The sequence below is a fragment of the Triticum aestivum genome, chromosome 7A, assembly GCF_018294505.1.
Source record: "Triticum aestivum cultivar Chinese Spring chromosome 7A, IWGSC CS RefSeq v2.1, whole genome shotgun sequence".
Classification (NCBI taxonomy): domain Eukaryota; kingdom Viridiplantae; phylum Streptophyta; class Magnoliopsida; order Poales; family Poaceae; genus Triticum; species Triticum aestivum.
Genome location: NC_057812.1, coordinates 130,508,210 through 130,528,606, shown reverse-complemented (window position 1 = coordinate 130,528,606; position 20,397 = coordinate 130,508,210). Strand labels below are relative to the sequence as shown.

The window sequence follows — 20,397 nt, the reverse complement described above, 5'->3', positions numbered from 1 at the left end:
AACAGAGTCATATGCATCAAAATAAGAACCAAATCTCCTCTCAAGCGCCGCATGCTTAGCCCTCCAAGCCTTGCCATAAGAAATTCTGTACTTGAACCCGGCGAAGACTTTTGTCTGGACTGCCTTCACTTCCATAGCTTTGCCCTGCACTATCTCATCGTAAAACAACCGAGCAATAAGCGTGGATGAAAGGTTGGCATGATCCTGAGGGATGCAGGGAATAAGACAAGTGTGATTAACTAAGTCACTTATCACCCAACTTGTGCCATGCTTAGGGAGAAAGCCGTGCACCCTGGCGGGACAATCTGCGTTCTTGCATACTATTGTCAGGAATTTCTGACTGGACACCTGAGCTGCGAAAACCCTTTGCGTGGACATTTCCTAGTTAATTATTGCATCTTTCAGGGCTTGCTTGTTCGGATACATAGCACCCGTCACAATATTGTTCTGGTGATATTGCCAGGCTGAATCATGTCCATCATTCAAGGTCATTGCAGATGAGAAGTCATGATTCCATGATGCAGGATTAGGGACCTTCTCTGTATTTTCTTCTTCATCTGACTCGTCAGAATCATCGGCATGACCCCTTTCAACATCGGTGTCTTCTTCTTCCATCTGGTCCTGCATGTGCCCATCTACCTCGTCAGCATCCACCTCGCCATTGTAATCACCATCGGCATTTCCTCCTTCTACCTGACTACTCTGCCCTGGTTCATAACCATAAGCATTTCCTCCTTCTACCTGACTGCTCTGTCCTTGTTCGTAACAATCATCTCCAGCATTTGACATAGATAACTGCCTCCCTACACTGCTATGACCAGGATCGTAGCCACCCTCGCCTTCATGTGTAGTGACCTCCTTCACGACGCGAAGAACTAAAGCAACAGGATTGCATCCCCTTCGTTCACAACCTTGTAACTACCGCACCCATTCGGAGTCTCGCTCTATCGGCCTTAAATAAAAGTAAATTATTGAACTTGACCGTGTCCACAATGCATGAACACCGACGGTGTGTGTTTCAGTATCAAGACCTAAACTTGCCGCAATCCATTCTTTCAACTGACTGACAGACCATGTTTGAGGTGCGCTCATTGGCACATCTATATGAGTAAATTCACTCAAATCTGCTCCCATCTCAGTTGTTTGGACAGTACCAGGACCATAGCAAAATCTGAAGTTCACTACATCAGACATCTCGGCTCACCTATTTTTTTCAACAACGAAATACAGGTATTAAGCAACAACTTAATATACCCCACTAAGAAATATTAGACATGTCTATATATTAGCTAGCTATATATTACAGAATATTAACGGAGCAACTAATACAAGTATTAAGCAACAACTTAAAATGCTCACCAAGAACACCTAAATATTTACGTTTACTACCGGAGCAACTCCAATTACTGACACACCTAAATATATTTACGTTTACTACCGGAGCAAATAACAATAATCGCACACCGGAACCGGGAAATAAAATGCTCACCACGACCACCTAAATATATTTACGTTACTACCGGAGCAAATAACAATAATTGCACACCGGTACCGGGAAATAAAATGCTCACCACGACTACCTAAATATATTTACATTACTACCGGAGCAAATAATAATAATTGCACGCAACTTCGAAAATAAAAATGTTTGTTGAAATATACCCTTATAGCGTGCGTGCGAACAACGAACGGCGGCCTTCAATCACCGGAACTGGAGCCGGAAACTCCACCAAACTACCGGAGCTTCACCTCCACCATACTGCCCCAGCTTCACCACCACCACCTCCACCTCCACCACCGCCACAACCTCCACCAATGCGCTGAAAAAATGCTCCAACAAAATGCTCACCACGACCACCACAAGCTACCCCATCAGTAGATCGAGGTCTCTTTTGACTCCCCTAACTATGTAGAACCCATTCACGGTGCCAAATCCGCGAAAAAACGGGGCATTTTGGTGTATTAATTGGAGCTAGTTCGTGTAAGAGAGAGGAGGAAGGAAGAGCAGAGAGAAGCTTGCGGTGGGAGAAAGGGAAAGAAGAAGGAGAGGAGAAAGAGATGTGTGGTGCGGGGCCGGCTCCCTGTCGGCCAGCAGCTGGCCGATCGGTCGGCAGCTGGCTGACTGGGTCGCTCGTGACCCAGTCCGCGCCGACAGCCAGCGCCCGACGTGGCCTGGCCAATAGTCGGCCTCCGGGTGGCCGAGAAGCCACCTGTCGGCTCGCAGTTGGCCGATAAGACCCAGTCGGCCAGCTGCTGGCCGACGGTGTATTATTTTTGAAAATAATTTTTTGGGCGTAATATTTGTGCAAATTACTAAAAAAATGTATTATTTTAAAAAAATTAGCAAAGTACTAACTCTTCCAAGCACATTGTATGTGTGTGCACAAGGAATGAATGATGAGCAGCAGACAGCCACCCCGGCACTATTGGATCTACTCTTGGATCTGCCGATTTTGCCATTCTGGCATTCTACTCCATGCAGGACAGCTTTGCATAAATATCAATCCACTGCAACAGTTGACCTCCCCACTTGACCTCCTCGACCTCGACAAAACAAAACAAGCACTAGATTGCGTATGGGTTCCGAGGCGATGGAAGCTGCGGGAGCGCGAGATCCACCGGAGCGTCGCCGGGGCGCCGTCATGGCCGTCCTCCTCGCCGCGCTGCCGCTGCTGCTCCTGCTCTTCCTCTTCGGCGACCGGGCCGCCTCCATCGCCGCCGACGCCCTGGCCAGGGCGCAGGTGAAACAGCAGAGTACGGCACCCACTCTCCTTGAAGCTCACCCACCCATGCCGGCTGCCACCTTAGCTAGGGGCCCCGTGTTCCATGCGGTCCATTGATTGATTTGCTTGCCGGATCCATCCATCGATCACAGGTCCACGTAACGCCTCCTCGTCGCCCCGGGAACCGGACCGGCTCCTCGGCGGCCTCCTCTCGCCGAACTTCGACGAGCCGGCGTGCCGCAGCCGCTACGAGGGCTCCCGCCGATGGAAGCCGTCGCCGTTCCCGGTCTCGCCTTATCTGGTCCGGAAGCTGAGGCAGTACGAGGCCAACCACCGCCGGTGCGGGCCGGACACGTCGCGGTACCGCGAGGCCATGGCGCAGCTCCGGTCCGGCCGCAACGGCGACCGCGGCGAGTGCAGGTACGTGGTGTGGCTGCCCGTCCAGGGCCTCGGCAACCGGATGCTCAGCCTCGTCTCCACCTTCCTCTACGCGCTGCTCACCGCCCGCGTCCTCCTCGTCCACGAGCCACCGGAGATGGAGGGCCTCTTCTGCGAGCCCTTCCCGGGGACCTCCTGGCTGCTGCCCGCCAGCTTCCCCTACAAGGACGTCCGCTTCGGGTCGGAATCCAAGGAGAGCTACGTGACCATGCTCCAGAACAACGTCGTCCGCTACGACGGCGGCAATGCCTCCAGCGCGCTCCCGGCGTACGTGTACCTCCACCTGGAGAACATGAACCTCCGGCTCCAGAGCCACACCTTCTGCGAGGAGGACCACCGCGCGCTCGACGGCTTCAACTGGATGGTGCTCCGCTCCGACAGCTACTTCGCCGTGGCGCTCTTCCTCGTGCCCACGTACAGCGACGAGCTGGAGCGCATGTTCCCATCCAAGGGGTCCGTGTTCCACCACCTCGGCAGGTACCTCCTCCACCCGGGGAACCCGGCGTGGGGGATCGCGCAGAGGTTCTTCGACGGCTACCTCGCCGGCGCCGACCAGCGCCTCGGGGTGCAGGTGCGGATCGTCTGGCACCACCCCGTCCCGTTCGACGTCATGTTCGACCAGATCCTCCGGTGCACGCGGGAGCACCGTCTCCTGCCGCAGCTCACCGGCAGCGAACCCCCTGCCATCGTCCGGCCGTCGTCGAACACCACGGCGACGTCCAAGGCGAATAAGGTGAAGGCCGTGCTGGTGGTGTCGTTGAAGCCCGAGTACTACGACAAGCTCCACGGCATGTACTACAACAACGCCACCGCCTCCGGCGAGCTCGTCACCGTGTACCAGCCGAGCCACGACCAGGACCAGCACACGGAGGCGCGCGCGCACAACGAGCGCGCCCTCGCCGAGATCTTCCTGCTCAGCTACTGCGACGAGATGGTCACCACGTCGTGGTCGACCTTCGGGTACGTGGCGCACGCGCTGGCCGGCCTGCGCCCAAGGCTGCTGGCCCCGCTGGACTTGAGCAAGATGAGGTCCGACGTGGCGTGCGTCAGGCCCGCGTCCATCGAGCCGTGCCTGCACTCGCCGCCGTCGCTCGTCTGCCGGCGCAAGCAGGATCTTGACCCCGTGGCCCATGTGCCCTTCCTGCGCCATTGCGAAGATGTGGATTTCGGTCTCAAGCTCGTCGACTGAGTTGGCTGGCTCTATGCAGAGAGGCTTCTCTTTGCTCTAGCAAACATTGCTGTTTTTAGGCTTGATTTGTGATCACTGAAATACATGTTGGTCGTCGTAAAAAGAAAGAAAAAATAAATAAATTCTATACTACATGTTCTTAGTGGGTTTGTTTTGTAAAATCGAATGAATTAGTGGCATTGATATTTAATCCATGGCGTCTCTACTTTCTCTAAATCAAAATAATGAAAATAATGAAGTTTTATAAGAAATAATTATTCACCGACAAGGGAATTGCCATTTAAGAAGAAAGAAAATAATAACAAAATTTACACAAAATTTATGCAGAAATTATGCTTTTTTATAATGTGAAATAATAAGTATATAATTGTGAAATTTTCACAAAAAAAAGTTTCGTAAGGAGGAAAGAATTAGTGGCTTCAGAATTACGCTTCAAGAAAAAAATGAAAATAATAAAGTTCTCTAAGAAAGAATGCATTAGTGGCATTAGTATTACACTTTAAGAAGAAAGAAAATCAAAAGAAAAAAGAAACAAAAACTACATAGGGTCTCCACAGAAATTGTGCTTTTCTGTAATATGCAAGAATAATCATATAATGATGAAATTTCAGAAAAAAAGAATTCCTAAGAAGGAATGATTTAGTGGCTTTGGTATTAACCTTAAAGAAGAAAGGAAATGAAATAAAATTTAAGCAAATAAAAATAATAAAGTTTCCTAAGGAAGAATAAATTAGTGACATCGGTATTACCCATTTAAGAACAAAAATAATAATAAAAACAAAGAACGACAAAAATTGCACACTAGGTTCACAAAGATTACATTTTTCAAAAATATGCAAGAATAAACATATAATAATATATATTTTTTCGCAAAAACGATTACTAAGAAGGAATGAATTAGTGGCATTGGTTTTATTCTCAATAAAGAAAGAAAATGAAATAATAATTAAAAATTCAAAATAAGGAACAATGAATAATGAATAAGTAGCAATAGTATTACCGAAAATCCGTTTCTGAGCTCGAGCTCAGATGAGCCCGATATCCGCACCGTTCCTATGCGCCAAGATATGTGTGTCTTCATGTATTTTCTGACCGTATATGCATTTCCCGTCTCGTGTGTCAGAGAAGCATTGATTGCGACGGCTCTAGTGGACGCCGTTGCGAGACAGATGGTTGCGCGACGGCTCTGCCCCCGAGCTGAGCCATCATGAGCCGTATGAACAAAGGATCCGCACAGACGGCGTTGGCACAGGTGTGTCAATAAATGTCCACCGGCCCAACCGTCACAACCTCATCCACCGCATGCACTATTATCCCCCTCCCACCCCCCTCTTGAATCATTGAGCTCGACCTTGCCCGGCCATCTACGGTTGACCCGCCATGTCCTCATCATCGTCCTCCTCTCTCCCCGTGCCAGCGGACTGGCTGCTCCCTCTGATGCCCTGCCCTCTGTGTGGCGACGAGGTTGTCACCGCCGTCGCTAGGACCGGCAACAACGCCGGTCATCGTTTCTACAAGTGCATCCGCTACGATGTAAGTTGTATTTCTGATTCAGAAAGTTCCGACCCTGCATCTAGTTGCCACAGCTTGTCATCGCAGGTCCTCGGACTAATGCATTCCAGTATGTGTTTCATATTTTGTCAAGCTCGTCAGTGTCGTTTCTTCGAGTTCCAGCGCACATATTGCAGGAGGATGACTCAGGACCAGATTGTTGCTGCGCGGCATCAAGCCGGATGGCACCCGGCTGGGCATGGATTTGCAGTTCATCATGGCAACCCGCCTGTCCAGATGGTTCCAGCTGTCATACAACCCCAGGCGCAACAGCACGCCCAGCCGCATCTTCCGCCGCAGATCCAGGCTGCGATGCACCAGTCACCGCAGGCGGTCAACAATATGTTTGCTGAAGCCATCATGCCAGCTGCGTCGGCCGGGGCAGCATCTGGTGCACAAGGACTGGCCGCAGTTGTCGTGCTCATGGCTACTGTCAACATCTTGCTCACCGTTGCCGTCCTGATGGTCGTGCTTGCTATGTACTTTGCTTAACTTAAAGTGTTGCTGCTGCGTGGTAGTTAGGTTAGGCTGGACTAATTGTAACCAAGGGTGGCTCCCTCTACCACTAAGCCTGTTTCGCCCCTCGCCAATCCCGTTTAAGAGAACTGTCGCTATTATGTTTATTAGTATTTTATATGGAACGCAGTAGTTGGTAATGAAGATCTTCTTAAAATGACGTTTGTCTGTCTGAATCCCAGATTGAGCAATGTTTGCGCCACCGCATTCTATAGTTTCCCTAGACCATAATGAATAAATTTGCACTACACGATCTCTTGGTCCAGTGGTTTTCGATACCGCATTTACGCGTCCACCTCGTTCAGTTTTTTTCTTAATGTTAATATGGGCGACCGTAATTTTTGTAGATGACGAGCCGGCACATCCAGCATGTTGCCCATGCCCCCAACCACACACTGACTCTAATTATGAAGGGGCAAACACGTCATTTCACCCGAGCGGCGGTGGGTGGGCGGCTGCATTTCATCCCTTCTCCACGGATCCAGTCATATCGTCAACCATACCGACCAAGACGGCCGCCGGCGAGCTGCAGATCATCTGCGAGGGATCCGCCCCGCTGCCCTCCTCTTTGCCAGGCAGTACTCTATTCGTACTCACAACAGCATGGTATGCTCCCTCCCATATTATGTTTTCTCTGTTCATGTTGTACTATAGTCAGTGTGTCATGGATCTCGCCCAGATCTGACACATTTGCTGTTTGTGTACCCTTTTTTCGTGTGCCCCCCTGTAGGATGACCATAGATCCGAGTCTGGTAGCCGCGCCGAGCATCGGGATGGTTGTGGCAATGACACCCCGGGCGCAACCGCCGTCGGAGATGATTCCGACCTGGACGGGTCATCCTCCAGCGCTGTGCCCGGAGATCCACCCACGCCAACATCACGCATCTCCTTGAAGCATGCAGTCAGTGTAATTCAGACTTTTGATGACTACAAGAAGTGGTTAGTAGAGCAGATTAGGTTTGGAGGTATGCTGAAGCTGCCAGCACTACAGAAGCTGAGTCTGAAGACGAGCGCGTGGATTATGAGCAGAGTTAGCGTCAGCCGCAGGGAGATTAAATTGAGGGACAACAAGGTTCTTAAGTTTTACCCACAGGATTTCTACAAGGTTTTTGGGATCCCATGCGGCCACCGTAGTGTCAAGGGGAGGGATGCAAACATCAATCCTGAGGCTGTTCATTTTATAAAGACAACACTTCAGATGAACAAAACTGGAGTACACAGCTTGAGGGCAGCTGGAGATTTTCTGATGCGTGACATCAATGAGAATTCAAGCAAACTAGAGAAAGATTGTTTCCAGATCGCATTTGTGATATTCGTTATGGGTCATGTGCTAGTTCCAACCACGAAGCACAACTACACGACCATTGACTTTTGGGGAGCCATAGCAAACATTGAATCAATCGATCAATTTAACTGGTGTGAGTATGTCCTTCAGCACCTTCTCGATGCAGTGAAGAAGCTTAAGAGAGACATGATGGCCAACAATCTATCGACCAACCTAACTGGTTGTCATCTTTTTTTCAGGCAAGTTCATTTTTTTCAATTTTTTGCAATTGTTGTAGGTATGTTTCATTTTTGCAACCATGCATGAATTGACATGGTGTGTGCCAACGTCGTAGTGGTTTTGCAGGTCTTTTTGCTTGACAACCTCGACCTTGGCATTTTCAATAAGTCACACAGTGTGCTCCCTAGGATATCAGAATTTCATCCCGAGTCCTTCCATCGAATGCTTGCCATGGCTGCTGACCCGGTTAAAGGAACTACCTCCTACGCGCATGCCAATGTAAAGATGAGCTTTTACTTATTTTCTGCTTGAGTATGCAGGAAATCTCCTTTGCACCAACGCTGTGTGTTTATCTGAATTCACACAGCCAGTTATTGTCTCATTTTTACCAATATTATTTTTTGCGGATGCAGCTGAGAGACGCTTCGACAGTATGGTACACACGCCACAAGTTTCCGCCATCAGCTCCGCCGTTTGCAACGACCAACAAGCTTACTAGGCGTTCCAGCATGCCGATGGCAGGACACCCCCCAAACACAACTCCTGTAATGCATGGGCAAACCGAGGTTTTAACACCTACCGGTCCCGCTCCCGGGCCACTTCATTTTGCAAAGTATCTACGGGACAAGTATCCTCATCTAGTATGTGCTTCCTTTTTAAGTGTTTTATGCATTAATTTTCGACATCAGTTACCACTGATGGTAAATCCCCAGGTCCTCACCATTCAATCTATCGCAGGTAGCTGACGAGATCACGATGATTTTAAAACAGCACAACGCGAGAGGCATTATGCATTTGACCCAAGCCACCAACAAAATCCAGCAGGCCCTATTGGAAGCAAAGAATGGGCTTCAAATGGACTTCTACACGTTCTCAGACAAAGTAATAAAATCAGTCACAAATCGTTGTGTGTGCTGTCGCGCTCGGGGTTTCACTGAGTGTCCAGATCAGGTCAGGAAAAGCAAAATTAATCAGTTTAGACAATGTCATTTGTAGCCTTCACATGCACAAGTCATTAATTTGTTTCTGTTATTGCCGCCATCCATTAGCCCTCCCTGCCACCTCCAAGTCTGTACGCTTTAGGACGCCTGTAGCAGGAAAAATACAGGGACAAAGACCTGAGCTATCTGATTGCGAAGGTCAAATGACATCCTGCAATATATTATCCTCGGAAATTTTTTATATACTCCCACCCAGAAGGAGGACCTCGTCCAGAAACATCTCTAATCTTTTGATTATCTTGTATTTTTCTAGCTACGTCGCCTCTGCCACCAGCCGGTATGCGCAAGCGCGCCATGGATGCGCAGGATTCTACATCAAATAGCAAGAAATCCTCCTCGCGAGCATCTTCCAATGCGCTCAATTACTTCAAGTCCACTTTAATGTCCATCGCTCAAATGTACGCAGACCTTCCAGTCAACACTCCATTTACTGTCTTTGGACAGTGCTGCACCAATCTACACAAGCGGAAATACATATTCCAGCATGGATTTGCAACCGATCCATGGGTGAATGGTGTTGTGCCACATCCGCCACACATGCCAACAACCGACCTTATTGTTGCCCACTTCACACAGCTGCCAACGCAAGACCTACAGAGGTGTTCCCCGTTCAACTTATTCATTTTTATCCCGCCGTTTGAATTTTCAGTATTTACATCAGGTCCAGCCGTGCTCATTATTTAGCACCCTTACATTCTAACCCGTTGTCTTTTGAATTCGCTGAATGAACTATATGTACTATATTATACATGACAGTCCACGACTGATCTGCGTTACCGGTATGGCGTTGCGCGAGCAGCTTGTCGGGATGCAGCACCTTCACCACGAGCTTGTTTCTATAATCATGAGGAGGTATTCCCAGTTCGACTAGGAAGCGAATTCAAAGTGTCCATACATGAACTGGAGGCACAATATGGAACCTGAATTTGCGGTAATTCTGTCTTGCCTAGATGCCCCCATTTTTTCATCTTGGTCCTTTGCTTACTGCGTGCATGCTCTCTCAGCTATTCCTCCAAGTTTATCGTTCAACCCCTGACCTCTTATGCATTCACCCTTTTCCAGACCATTGTCCTTGCGGACCATGAATATTTGACGAACATCTCGATCCAGAAGCAGCTGGTTGGCAACGAGATCCCATATGACATAACCTCTTGCCAGATGGTACACCCCAACTTGTGAACTTAATTACATCCATGCTCAGCTCATCTACTTCCAGTTCATATGATTTCGACGTTTATTGTGCACCAACTTGTGGCATACATATAAACCTATAAATTACCTTGTAGCTAAACCTTTCGTTGTGCTCTGCTCAGTTCTTCTTGCCAATACCATCAGAGGATGGATGGATAATACTGATGTGGGACATGTTGTCAAGGAAGCTCCACGTGCTTGACCCTCTCACCAGAGGAGGAGGTCCGAGCGACGCAACAAAAGACAAGCACGAACTCATAGCTTGGAAGCTTCATCACGCTCTTTTCCAATGCTTGAACGAGTACTACGCTGGCTGGCCCACGCAAGACGGCCAGTGGGCGACCAAATACCCCGTTGTAGCTGAGGACAATTTCGATACGTATGTAGCCTTCTCACCCCCTAATTCTACAGGAACTTTCATCACTTTTCCCATACATCAATTTATATTTACCTTTTTTTTCATTTTTGTCTATCACAAAACAGACAAGAAACTGGCGCGTGCGTGCTCCACATCGCCCGACACTACGACGGCCAGAAGCTGAAGATCCCTCTAACCAAGGTAGGTCCATTCTCTTAAACCCGTCTACTCTTACCGATGTTTTTCCCAAAGTCATGCAGAGTCATTACAAATGGCTTAGTTATTTTTCCCTTGTTGTGGCTGACAACCGTAAACCGAACAACAATCTACCAACATGTACAGTACAATGTCGGCAAAACGAAAAGGCAGGCCCTGCATGAGTGTGTCAAACTTCAGGGCAATTCGTCAAAGTTGGCGCATGAGGCTCTGTGGACGGTACTAGCACCCACCGACTCTTGGCTTGGGTCAAACCAGTCCGGTTAGAGGGACAGCGAGTTGTGGGAACTGCTTCGTCTGAATGAATATGTATCTACTGCTGATTTCGGTGTATCATAACGCATCGTTTATCGCTCAGATGTTCGGTTTGCTTTTTATTTTTTCTCTATGATCTATCGAGTATTGTAAACGCCACAGTAGACGTGTGAACCATGGTATTCGGCAGGTTTTCATCAAAAAATCTGTTTTAAGAATGTAGTATGAACCACTTGTTTTGTAAGTCCTACCGAAACGGAAAATGGCTTTTCAATCGGAAATCGATCCCCTTTATGTACTGAAACACAGAACTCATACTCACTAGGTAGTTTGAATTGTTTTTTCCTTACATGGACAACATTGTTTTACAAAATTATCCAACATAATTGCCGAACAAAATCTCCTTCGTCTGTATTTTTCTTCACTTATATGTCTGTTTATGTACCAACTTAAGGATCCGATTTTCTCAAATCGGCGTTTGTAAATTTGTGCACCCAATCAATTTATGTACAACAAGGTCCATATGACATGTACTCTGGAAACCAGCTTTTGATAGATGGACGAAGGGTTTGGGAAATAGCTTCAACGAACGAAAATGGAAGTTCTGCTCAATGTATTTTTAGCTTCCTGCATCACGCCCCCTCACCCCATCCCATATATCCAGAACTGTAAAATTTACAGTTTGACCGCTTAACCATGATCTTGTCTACTCCTCACCAAATAATCTCATATGACAACAATCCAGTATGTAGCAACCGTTCGTAGCATTTCCCCAAATGAGGATGCATTTCTACTTGATAACTGAGTGACTTTGTCGCCGGGAAAGTTCAAAGTTCGAGCACCTACACGTATTTAAAACGTTGTATTTTTTTAACAGACTGCATGGGTTCATAAATCTAGCAAACTCAACTGCCCAAAGAATCTTCTTTCATTTGTATTTTTTTACACTTATGTTTTTCTGGCTTCTAAACGTTCTGAGTATTTAATTTTTACTAACAATTTCTATTAGACTGCAATGGCAGGTCTACAACAAGGGAACACGACTATGGAAATCATGGCCAATCACTATGCTGAAGGAACTTTCCCCACCAACAAACGACATCCTCATTATCAGGTAAATCGCTTCGTTAAACTGATCCGCCTACTTTGTTTTTCACAAACAAATACTAGTGAAGACCTATCAAATTCTCTAATCGCGCCGCACGCAAAACGACTGCCAACAGCCACAAAGTGATAGTGATAAGTTTTCACTTGCCCAGGACAAGCAGTCGTTCGCACTTCTGTCAGACACAAGCTTATAGGTCTTAAGGTCATACTTAGGGGTTACATCGCTGGTTAAAACTACTATTTTGCGCCTTAGTGGTTTTTCGAGCGATCCAAAATGAAACCTTAGTCCTTCAGCTACGCAACTACTAATACCACGAGGATAGACAAAAGATCTGCCGAGCCTGGAGTCGGTCTCCCCAGGGCCCTACTTGCATGCTCATCTTCAGGCCATCAATCTATGATCATGTCGTATGCGAACTCCGGAACGTCTCCCTTGTTCCCCTTCATGGTCACAATTTCATAGGCGAGCTTTGCACGCAAACCATCAATCTGGTCCTGCATGGCGACATCGGAACCAACTAGGTTTTACAATCTCTTTGTAGACTTTTCACAACAAAGTTGATGCGTCTAAAAATATGATCCTATAATTATAAGGTTCACCAACCTGGCTCAGTGTTGAACGGAGGTACAACCCGGTGAAGTCTGTGTAGTAGTGTGTGATGTACACTCCGCTGTCTTCCCTGTCAGACAACAAACCGTACTTATCAACATTATAAATTTTATCCTGCTCACCACATTGCCCCATATGTGGTGCTACTGAATTTAAGGCACGATTTTGTGTGTTCTGCGGAACGGGATGTTCTGGGGTTTATGTGACACGCACCTACTGCACGGTTCATGCTGCGCCACCAATGGGTAGAGGAATTTCCAACCATCTGTTTCAACCAACCCGTTGCCGAAATAGTTGTTGAATAGAGAGCAGAACCTTCGCTGGAACTTCTTTGCATGGCTCTCGTGTTTAATTTTCATCTCATCCATGACATCGGTCTCGGTTGGGTCAAGCACGATCACCGTCTTTTCATCCTTGTCCAGAAGGTACACTGACCAGCAGTCCATAAAATCAACTGGGAACCAAAACTATCATCGTTCACACCATGAGAATAAGAACTTCAACTTAGCCACAGGAAGCGACGCAATTTTTTACTTGCAATAACTGTCAGAATAAATTTACCTTCTTCAGCCAATCAATCCTATATCCAATTACTTCTGAATTCATCATAGTTTCTATGTAATCCCAGTCCATTTCGCCGTCATCCCTGCAAACCTCTTCTTGAAAATGTAAATGCCACACACAACATGCATTATTCCTCACCAACAAGCAAAACAATCAGTGGTGCTAACATTAATTCTTTGTCCACATTTTTCACATATGTTGTGACTTACAACGAAGCGTGGGTCGAATAGCCCCCTGAACCTGTCGAGCCACTCGCCGTATATTCCATTATCCTTTTCACGTAGCATGTGTTGAATACACCTCCAAACATTCATGGTCACCTCCCCCTGGTGTCAACTCATCTTTGATGTCTTGTCCTGACGCGATCGCCAAAATTGGATGGAAGTGCTTAACCCATTTCCTGCAAAAGTCCTGGTAGTTAGTAGAGTTTTTTTGGGAAATTCTAAACTGTTATTTTTCTTCTTTCTTTCTTTCTCATCGATGTTTTCTTGTTAAACAAAAGCAATAAACGATGAATTGTATCCGCTTTTAGCTTACTTCTTTAAAATCCCACCCTCACAGGCAGTCATGTTAGCATTGAACCTTGAAATTGCTTCAGGATAGGGATGGGAATGGTTCAACCCAATTGACGGCGGGTACTTATCCCCCCAATCCCTCCTTGAAGATGTTTTCTCACCTACCACACCAGTCCCTGCTGATTCATGTTGTCTCTTGCTGTCGTGTGTCACAGTGTGCTTAATCCCACATTTTTTTCAGATAAGTGAGGACAACTTGTCAGAAGTTAGTCAGTGAGCCAGTCCCGTTTAAAGCAAAACCCTGTGCACGAGCCTCACCGTCGGCGCCATCTGCAGCACACATATTTTTCTCAGTGGGTACAAAAGGTTTACCAAGATATACAGTTGTACAAACATTCATGTTAAAGTACTTGCTTCGTGACGCCGGAAAGAAGGACCAGGATTGCAGTATGTTTGCACATCTAGCACAGTTGGACGAGCCGTATTTTCATTGGTTCTGGTTTGCTCAACCACCACATTTGCTGCTCGAGCGACTTGGTCCACTGCTGCACCCATTTCGTCTGTATCGGTCATGTCTGCAGCTACTATGTGTGTTTTACCATTTTTGGCAGCATCACAGTCATGAAGATACGTGATCACTGCTTGCTGTAAGCATGTGGCTGACCCATCATTCACAGATTGCAGTCCATGTCTACGAGCTTCACCATCATCCGAATCTACATGACACATCCATATGATGTTCGTTCTACTCATGAGCCACAAAAGCAAAAGTTTTGGGATCAAGCTTTCTTTTGCGTGATTTTGTTACCTCCGTTGTCATGTTGGAAGGAAGGACCAGGCCGACATGTTGTTGGAACATCTAATCCATGTGGACGGGCCCTTCGACGCTGCCTGGAACGCTGCTCTCCCATATCTGTTGGACCGTCTGGTGCATCTAGAACACCGTGCCAACCCAGCAATATAGGGCCGCTGATGGGGGGGGGGTCTTCATCATCAGCATCTCCTGCCCTTGCGCTACCAACCACAAGTATTGCTGTTTGACACGTAGTAACAAGGTTAGTTTTAAACATCTCCTGATTTGTTTCGATGTATTAATGCTTTGGTAATTCATCATGTAGTCATGTACAGATATTTTGCTAAAATTCAGAAGTAAACCTCCTATCCACGCGATCCACCAGACGCATGTGTTCAGGGCAGCTAGCAAATCATTTAAGTTAATCAATCCCGGCATATTTGTTTCACCATTCAATGCTTCAGCTTCGTCCATGTAGTCGATTGGGACTTGCGATGCTACTGCCAGAAATTCGTCATCCAATTATGTAAAACACAGATTTTTTCCAGGATCATTTCTACTAAATATTAATTTATAATAACGTTGGAGTATTGTCTTAGTAGGACCATACCCGTTGACTCATCTTCTTCACCAGAATAGTCAGTACCTGCCAATGATGCACCCCCAAAGAACTCATCATCTAGATCTGAACACCGGGAAATAGTTGACATTAGATCAGACTGTCTTTTTTCTTATGCTTGGGAATGGCTACAGCATATTAGTATGGCAGCAATTTATACCCTCGTTACGACGCAAGGAGTCCTGTCCCCTGCTGACCATACGCTCACCGTTGGCGGCGAGTGGAGACAGGTTTGCAGCCGCCTATTGGCTTGCATTCAGTAGCTCCCTCTATTTCTTGTCCCTAACTTCGCCGTCAGTTAGTACATCCCATGCAGCTTCACCTTCATTTTCATGTTGGTCATCTTGGCTGTCCCTCTCTAGTTCTGCCCAGTGTATCTGTTCTTGGTTGTTACCATTGGATCTGCTGTTGCCAAATGCATGTTTGTCTGCTCCAGCATATGCATAGTCACAATTGAAAATATTAAATAAAACAAGCAGTATTATTACAGAATCAGAACACTAAATATGCAAACAACAACGCTGATGATCGGTCTTCTTTATTTGTTACCTTTGGCGCCTCCGTCAGCTCCAACATTTGAAGGAAGTCTTCTAGCTTGATCAAATATGCCTGCCATCAAATTTTCCCTACTATGTTTCATGTCACGACCAAAACAAGACAACTTTATGCATTGTGTTGTATGACAAACCTTCGAAAACTTCTGGATTATCCATAGCTTGCTCCACAATAGCAAGTGCAGCCGCAGATAAGGACCTTAGACGCTCACGTCTCTCCTCGTCAACAATCACTGGATCATCATTAGAAGTTCCTTCCCTATGCGGGAAAATTCCATGGATTTGCGCATCTGTTACACACATGAATAATTTTCAGAATCGTACAAATTCCTTATTTGTAGTGCAACCCGTGTCGCTACCACAAATTAAATTTACTTTGTTCAAAAATGTCATTGGACCCACATTCTAGGTATGCTTTCGCCTGGGCCTCAAGTTCTGTCAGCTCTGCTCTCAGGGTCTCTCCCCTGCTACGTAGCATAGATGGATCTCTAGCAGTTCCCCTTGCTACACTCCCCCCAGCATCTTGATCACGAATTCTAGGCTGCAGACGTGCCCGCATGCGGTTCATGCTACGCGGGCTTGCATGGTAATACCATCATGTTGAAGCTCCATATCACAACTTCTTTTCGGAAATGATAATGGTAAATGCAATTTTGTTTGTCAATACTTGCCTGTAACGCGGGCATTCCAGACATCATTGCTGATTCTTAAGCTGGCATTGGGATTTGGTGGATCAATGTTTTTTCCTGCAATGACATTTTAAAAAACATTAATTACTCATCGTGCCCTTGTTCTTTTCTTATTAGCAGTGTGTGATATCTTTCGAATGGTAAATGCTACGATGCAAACCTCGTATGTCAGCTCGTTCCAACATTCTGCCTAGTCGGACACTAGGGCCGATTGGTTCGTCATCACTGTCGCTGCTTGAGCTTTCTGAACTCTCTTTTGCTGCCCATTTACCTTTAGCAGCTGTGCGTTCCCTGCGCTTCTCATCGTCCTCGCATTCAACCCTGGGGTCCTCATCGCCTTCCTTTATGGAACAATCCATGGCAGCCTGTTGGTTTGCTGCAATGATACCCTGAACTGCCCGCAGCGCTTCCAGTTGAGCTATTTCCCACCCGAAAACAGAGCATTGTTTTAGTACCATAGGATACATTATTCTAATCTGTTGACAAGCTCTCTCTTATTTTTCAATGGAAATCACTAACGCTTGTTTCTTTTTACTTGGATGTCGCAGGATCCCACCAGGCTCGCCCACCACCCCATGCCACACATCATCTAATGGGTTGAACTCATCATAAGACTTGGTCTGCACACGTGAAGCAACAAAATTTTTATGTGTTAGTTCACATTTTCCATGGACAGAAATTACGTTAATTTTTTACCTGGTCTTACACTAAAAACAGAGGGGTATTCCCTTGTGAGATATATCAGCCTCCTGCATATCTCCCCGGTGTAAACGCTGATGTGGGGGACAGTGTGCGGCTCCACATTATCTGCACCGAAGTTCATCCAGTCGAAGAACCACGGCTGCAAGTGTTCAATCAAGAAAACAAGGAAGTGGACGAACGTGTCAGAGATTCAGTTTTCTTTTTCATTTTCACTTTGATGATGCAATGCATACATGTTGTAAATTACTATCTCGAGCGCACTTACAATGAGTGCCAAATGGCTACCGCCAACAATCAGAGTTCTCACCCCAGCCACCAAATCTTTTTGTAGTTTTTTCACAGCTGCTCTGATGATCTCAAATGCCCATTCTGCTAGATCGTACTCACCAGTCCCCTCAGCGCACAGCACACAAGCAAACATCTCCCAAGGTATCAAAGTGTAGGACTGCTTAGGGCCAACACATGTATCAGCCGCTAACAGTGAGAAAGCCATCTCAAAAGCTCTGTCTCTATAACGGAGATCTCCTGAAGCAATCATTCTGTTGATAGCGTCGCTTACGGCGCGAATTGTCAACCCCCCATCCCTGGCACGCTTCTTAGTCTCTATCCCTAGGATGGTTCTAATACGGAGTGCCAAATTCTGCCTATGTTTTGGAGGCAACTTTATCATACTGACTTGGCGGCCACTGTTACTCAGACCCAATGTTCTAACAATGGATCTTGGAGTGAAATATCTATGCTGGCCATCAGGGAAAGTGAATCTCATGTCTTGCCACCTAAACCTACTTAGTAGCCATGCATAGAACCTTCTATCAGCCTCCCCCGTCCATGCAGCAGTCAACAAGCTGGCCATGCTAGTTCTATGCACTAGTGGGTAGCGACTGAACCCTAGTCAGAGGACATGCTGACAGCTCCAAGTACACCTTACAACTCTACCATGGAGTACTGTCGATTCGGCTAGTAGGCCCGGCGGCACAAATGGTATTACTTGACTGGCCTGATGTGGATACCCATGAACCAACACAAGCGTACGCCGAGATACACGCCGTCTCGACGACCTTTGGTTGTTGTCATTGACCAGCTCTCCCCTCCTTTTCCTGGTAGCGTCGTTCGGCACCTCCCCAACGGCAGCAGCTCCTCCCTGCAAGATTTGTTTCCGGACGACCACATTAGTCAGGCTTAATCCATCGCACTAAAAAACATTGCAAACCTAGAACACGGCAGAAAGATTCAGATCGAATCCCGATGGACGGGGCCAAGATGATTTTTGCGGATAAGAAGAACTGATGCATATGAGCTTACCGAGGCATTGGGGGTGGCTGGAGAAGTGCCCTTGCCTCGAGCACGGGCTCCATCGATGGATCCTTCACTGGGTCCGACGGATCTTGGCTTTTTCTTCTTTCCATCGCCTTCACCTTGCACACATGGCAGATTCCTCTTGCGTGGACGATCCGGCGGTTCCATGCTCAATGCCCTACCCAAGGAATCATGGATTAGGAGTTAGAAAAGGGCAGCACCACCATCCAATGGAAAATCAACCTCAAAAGTGCAGCCCAAAGAAAAGAGAAAAGTGCAGCTTGGAAAGCACCCTTGCCACTTATTCTACCGCCGAACCGGGGAACCTCACCTTGAGCACTATCCGCGGGAGCGCAGATGATCTCGTCGTCGTGTCAACACTCGGAAGCCAGATCTAGGTCTTCCTCAACAGTGGTTATGGGGGATGGAGCAGTGGAGGAGGAGGAAGTGAAGCAGCTGGGATGGAGAAAGTAGTACTCTGGCTGCTGGCCGGGGTAGCCTTTTTGTAAATGAGGCTACGAGCTGTCTCTCACCCCCCGTGCTACAGTGAGAGGTCAAGTCACCTTTACTGCTGGCTGCCCACGCCGCCCAAAAATTTCTAAAGCAGACTTTTTTTGCCCTTTATATTTATAATTTTCGTGCAATCGATGACCGTGGTTGCCGCGTTTTGCAGTGGTGCACGGTTCGTCATGGGATGAATTTAGCGTACCACACCGTCGACGTAGCTTGCCTCGTGGGATCATGATCCCGTTTCAAAATATCACCCGTCACGGAGTGTATATGCTCACTTTTTTAAAATTTATTCAGGTTGTTTACTACGTGGTCCATCTGAACCCGGCTTCTAAAAGTGCCTACCTGCGCAAGCTGCCCATAGTGGACGGACACATGATATGTACACTTGTCCTTTTTTCCGGAACCAGACCGGTACTAGCTGAAATGCTCCCCGGTCGGAACAGTTCATTCACTGTTTCAGTGCGGTCAATGCCAAGGGGAAGGAATAAACGGGAGCAACGGTCCTCCCTCTTGCTGCCAACGTCCACCCACCCACACATTTATTATGCTTCTTTGCATTTCACGACACATCTCTCCCACTCACACCACGAGGCAAATCGGCCCATCTAATTTTATATCATTGATTCTCTACTCGTTGCCCGAATTGGTCCCTTTTCTAGTTATATTTATTGATCGACAAGAACACACGCAGCTTCACGACAAGGGAAAATAAGCCAGGCAGAAAATATAGATCGGCCCCATCCCATCCCCTCTCTCCCGTACCTCCAACACATGCACCATGGAGTTCAACATTACTAAAGGATAATCAGTGATCACGAAACGGGAAACTACATTTTACATTCAATGATGCCTCTAGTGGAATGCGTGGTACGAACTAAATCACCGTCATCTCTTGCCACACAAATCAAGTACCACTTGTCCTCTGGCTACGCTTTCTACTCTAAAATACGATAGCGTTTCAACGGCATGCTGATGATGTCTTCTTCATCTTCAGAGTCTACAACGCTGCCTCCACAGACGACTCCGGATTCATCGTCGACGGCAGAGCAACCAGTGCTTCGCCGAGACTCAGGAGCAGCAGTTGGATCGTAGTCGCCAAACCCTTCTTCCAAGGGTTCTTGCCCGACCATGGCATCCAAACCATGGCCGAGAGGCTGCTCGTCAAACGCATCATCTTGAACGACCTCGCCCTGAAGAGAACTGAGACATAACTGTATCAGAATGGATTGAGGTTAGGTTCAGCTGTCTACGCGACAGTTTTATACAGTTCGAAATGCTGACCTCTCCATTCCCGACCTCCAACTCACCTGGCTGGTGCGTCGTGCTCCAAGCGGTAGATACGGAGCCCGCCCACGATGGAGATGAAGGCTGCATCAAGTAGTTTCGAAATGCTCAAACTTGGCACTAAATAACAATTATTGAGGTTTAAAACTAATCCCGTAGGTAAATGAAGAGGCAGCGTGCCGACGGCAATCACATCGACCTTGGAACCA

General features: G+C 47.1%; 3 protein-coding genes and 2 long non-coding RNA genes across 10 annotated transcripts; 4 read left to right on the top strand and 1 right to left on the bottom strand.

Annotated features, from left to right (window-relative positions):
- The first annotated feature begins 2,476 nt into the window (after window positions 1-2,476).
- LOC123148619 (probable fucosyltransferase 8) lies at window positions 2,477-4,519 on the top strand. Its single transcript, XM_044568081.1, has 2 exons — window positions 2,477-2,754; window positions 2,876-4,519. Exons 1-2 carry the CDS (start codon window positions 2,577-2,579, stop codon window positions 4,348-4,350), a joined length of 1,653 nt encoding a protein of 550 aa, XP_044424016.1. The 5' UTR covers window positions 2,477-2,576; the 3' UTR covers window positions 4,351-4,519.
- A 1,127-nt stretch (window positions 4,520-5,646) lies between these two features.
- On the top strand, window positions 5,647-6,577 carry LOC123147045 (uncharacterized). 2 transcript variants are annotated; one of them, XM_044566298.1, is made up of 2 exons: window positions 5,647-5,883; window positions 6,004-6,577. In XM_044566298.1, exons 1-2 carry the CDS (start codon window positions 5,731-5,733, stop codon window positions 6,391-6,393), a joined length of 543 nt encoding a protein of 180 aa, XP_044422233.1. In that variant the 5' UTR covers window positions 5,647-5,730; the 3' UTR covers window positions 6,394-6,577. The 2 variants fall into 2 exon arrangements, 1 of the variants encoding a protein (XP_044422233.1); XR_006473034.1 differs by having other exon boundaries at window positions 5,658-5,883; window positions 5,996-6,577.
- Window positions 6,578-6,776: 199 nt separating this feature from the next.
- LOC123147044 (uncharacterized) lies at window positions 6,777-7,897 on the top strand. Its single transcript, XR_006473033.1, has 2 exons — window positions 6,777-7,023; window positions 7,148-7,897. It is a non-coding gene; the product is annotated as an uncharacterized lncRNA (long non-coding RNA).
- Window positions 7,898-8,034: 137 nt separating this feature from the next.
- LOC123147042 (uncharacterized) lies at window positions 8,035-17,406 on the top strand. 4 transcript variants are annotated; one of them, XM_044566294.1, is made up of 11 exons: window positions 8,035-8,200; window positions 8,335-8,562; window positions 8,660-8,872; window positions 8,971-9,060; window positions 9,176-9,521; window positions 9,722-9,853; window positions 9,985-10,083; window positions 10,236-10,492; window positions 10,597-10,672; window positions 11,965-12,056; window positions 16,942-17,406. In XM_044566294.1, exons 6-11 carry the CDS (start codon window positions 9,818-9,820, stop codon window positions 17,003-17,005), a joined length of 624 nt encoding a protein of 207 aa, XP_044422229.1. In that variant the 5' UTR covers window positions 8,035-8,200; window positions 8,335-8,562; window positions 8,660-8,872; window positions 8,971-9,060; window positions 9,176-9,521; window positions 9,722-9,817; the 3' UTR covers window positions 17,006-17,406. The 4 variants fall into 4 exon arrangements, with proteins under 4 accessions (XP_044422229.1, XP_044422228.1, XP_044422230.1 ...); XM_044566293.1 differs by having other exon boundaries at window positions 9,679-9,853; XM_044566295.1 differs by having other exon boundaries at window positions 9,679-9,853; window positions 11,952-12,056.
- Window positions 12,171-18,880, bottom strand: LOC123147043 (uncharacterized). Of its 2 annotated transcripts, none has more exons than XR_006473031.1 (19): window positions 18,723-18,880; window positions 18,398-18,569; window positions 17,361-18,236; window positions 17,090-17,234; window positions 16,913-17,013; window positions 16,554-16,811; window positions 16,107-16,450; window positions 15,839-15,994; window positions 15,700-15,759; window positions 15,311-15,577; window positions 15,142-15,216; window positions 14,894-15,031; window positions 14,547-14,771; window positions 13,761-14,454; window positions 13,433-13,623; window positions 13,221-13,305; window positions 12,873-13,126; window positions 12,654-12,729; window positions 12,171-12,544 (listed from the first exon to the last, which is right to left on the bottom strand). It is a non-coding gene; the product is annotated as an uncharacterized lncRNA (long non-coding RNA). The 2 variants fall into 2 exon arrangements; XR_006473032.1 differs by having other exon boundaries at window positions 16,929-17,013.
- Between the last annotated feature and the right edge of the window lie 1,517 nt (window positions 18,881-20,397).

Bases quoted from the DNA above. Each gene is read 5' to 3' on its own strand.
- LOC123147045 (XM_044566298.1), top strand. From the start codon at position 5,731: ATGTCCTCATCATCGTCCTCCTCTCTCCCCGTGCCAGCGGACTGGCTG. The intron at 5,884-6,003 runs GTAAGTTGTATT...CAAGCTCGTCAG, and splicing joins ACAAGTGCATCCGCTACGAT to TGTCGTTTCTTCGAGTTCCA.
- LOC123148619 (XM_044568081.1), top strand. From the start codon at position 2,577: ATGGGTTCCGAGGCGATGGAAGCTGCGGGAGCGCGAGATCCACCGGAG. The intron at 2,755-2,875 runs GTACGGCACCCA...CATCGATCACAG, and splicing joins GGCGCAGGTGAAACAGCAGA to GTCCACGTAACGCCTCCTCG.
- LOC123147042 (XM_044566294.1), top strand. From the start codon at position 9,818: ATGAACTGGAGGCACAATATGGAACCTGAATTTGCG. The intron at 10,084-10,235 runs GTACACCCCAAC...TGCTCTGCTCAG, and splicing joins ACATAACCTCTTGCCAGATG to TTCTTCTTGCCAATACCATC. The intron at 10,673-11,964 runs GTAGGTCCATTC...CTGCAATGGCAG, and splicing joins TGAAGATCCCTCTAACCAAG to GTCTACAACAAGGGAACACG.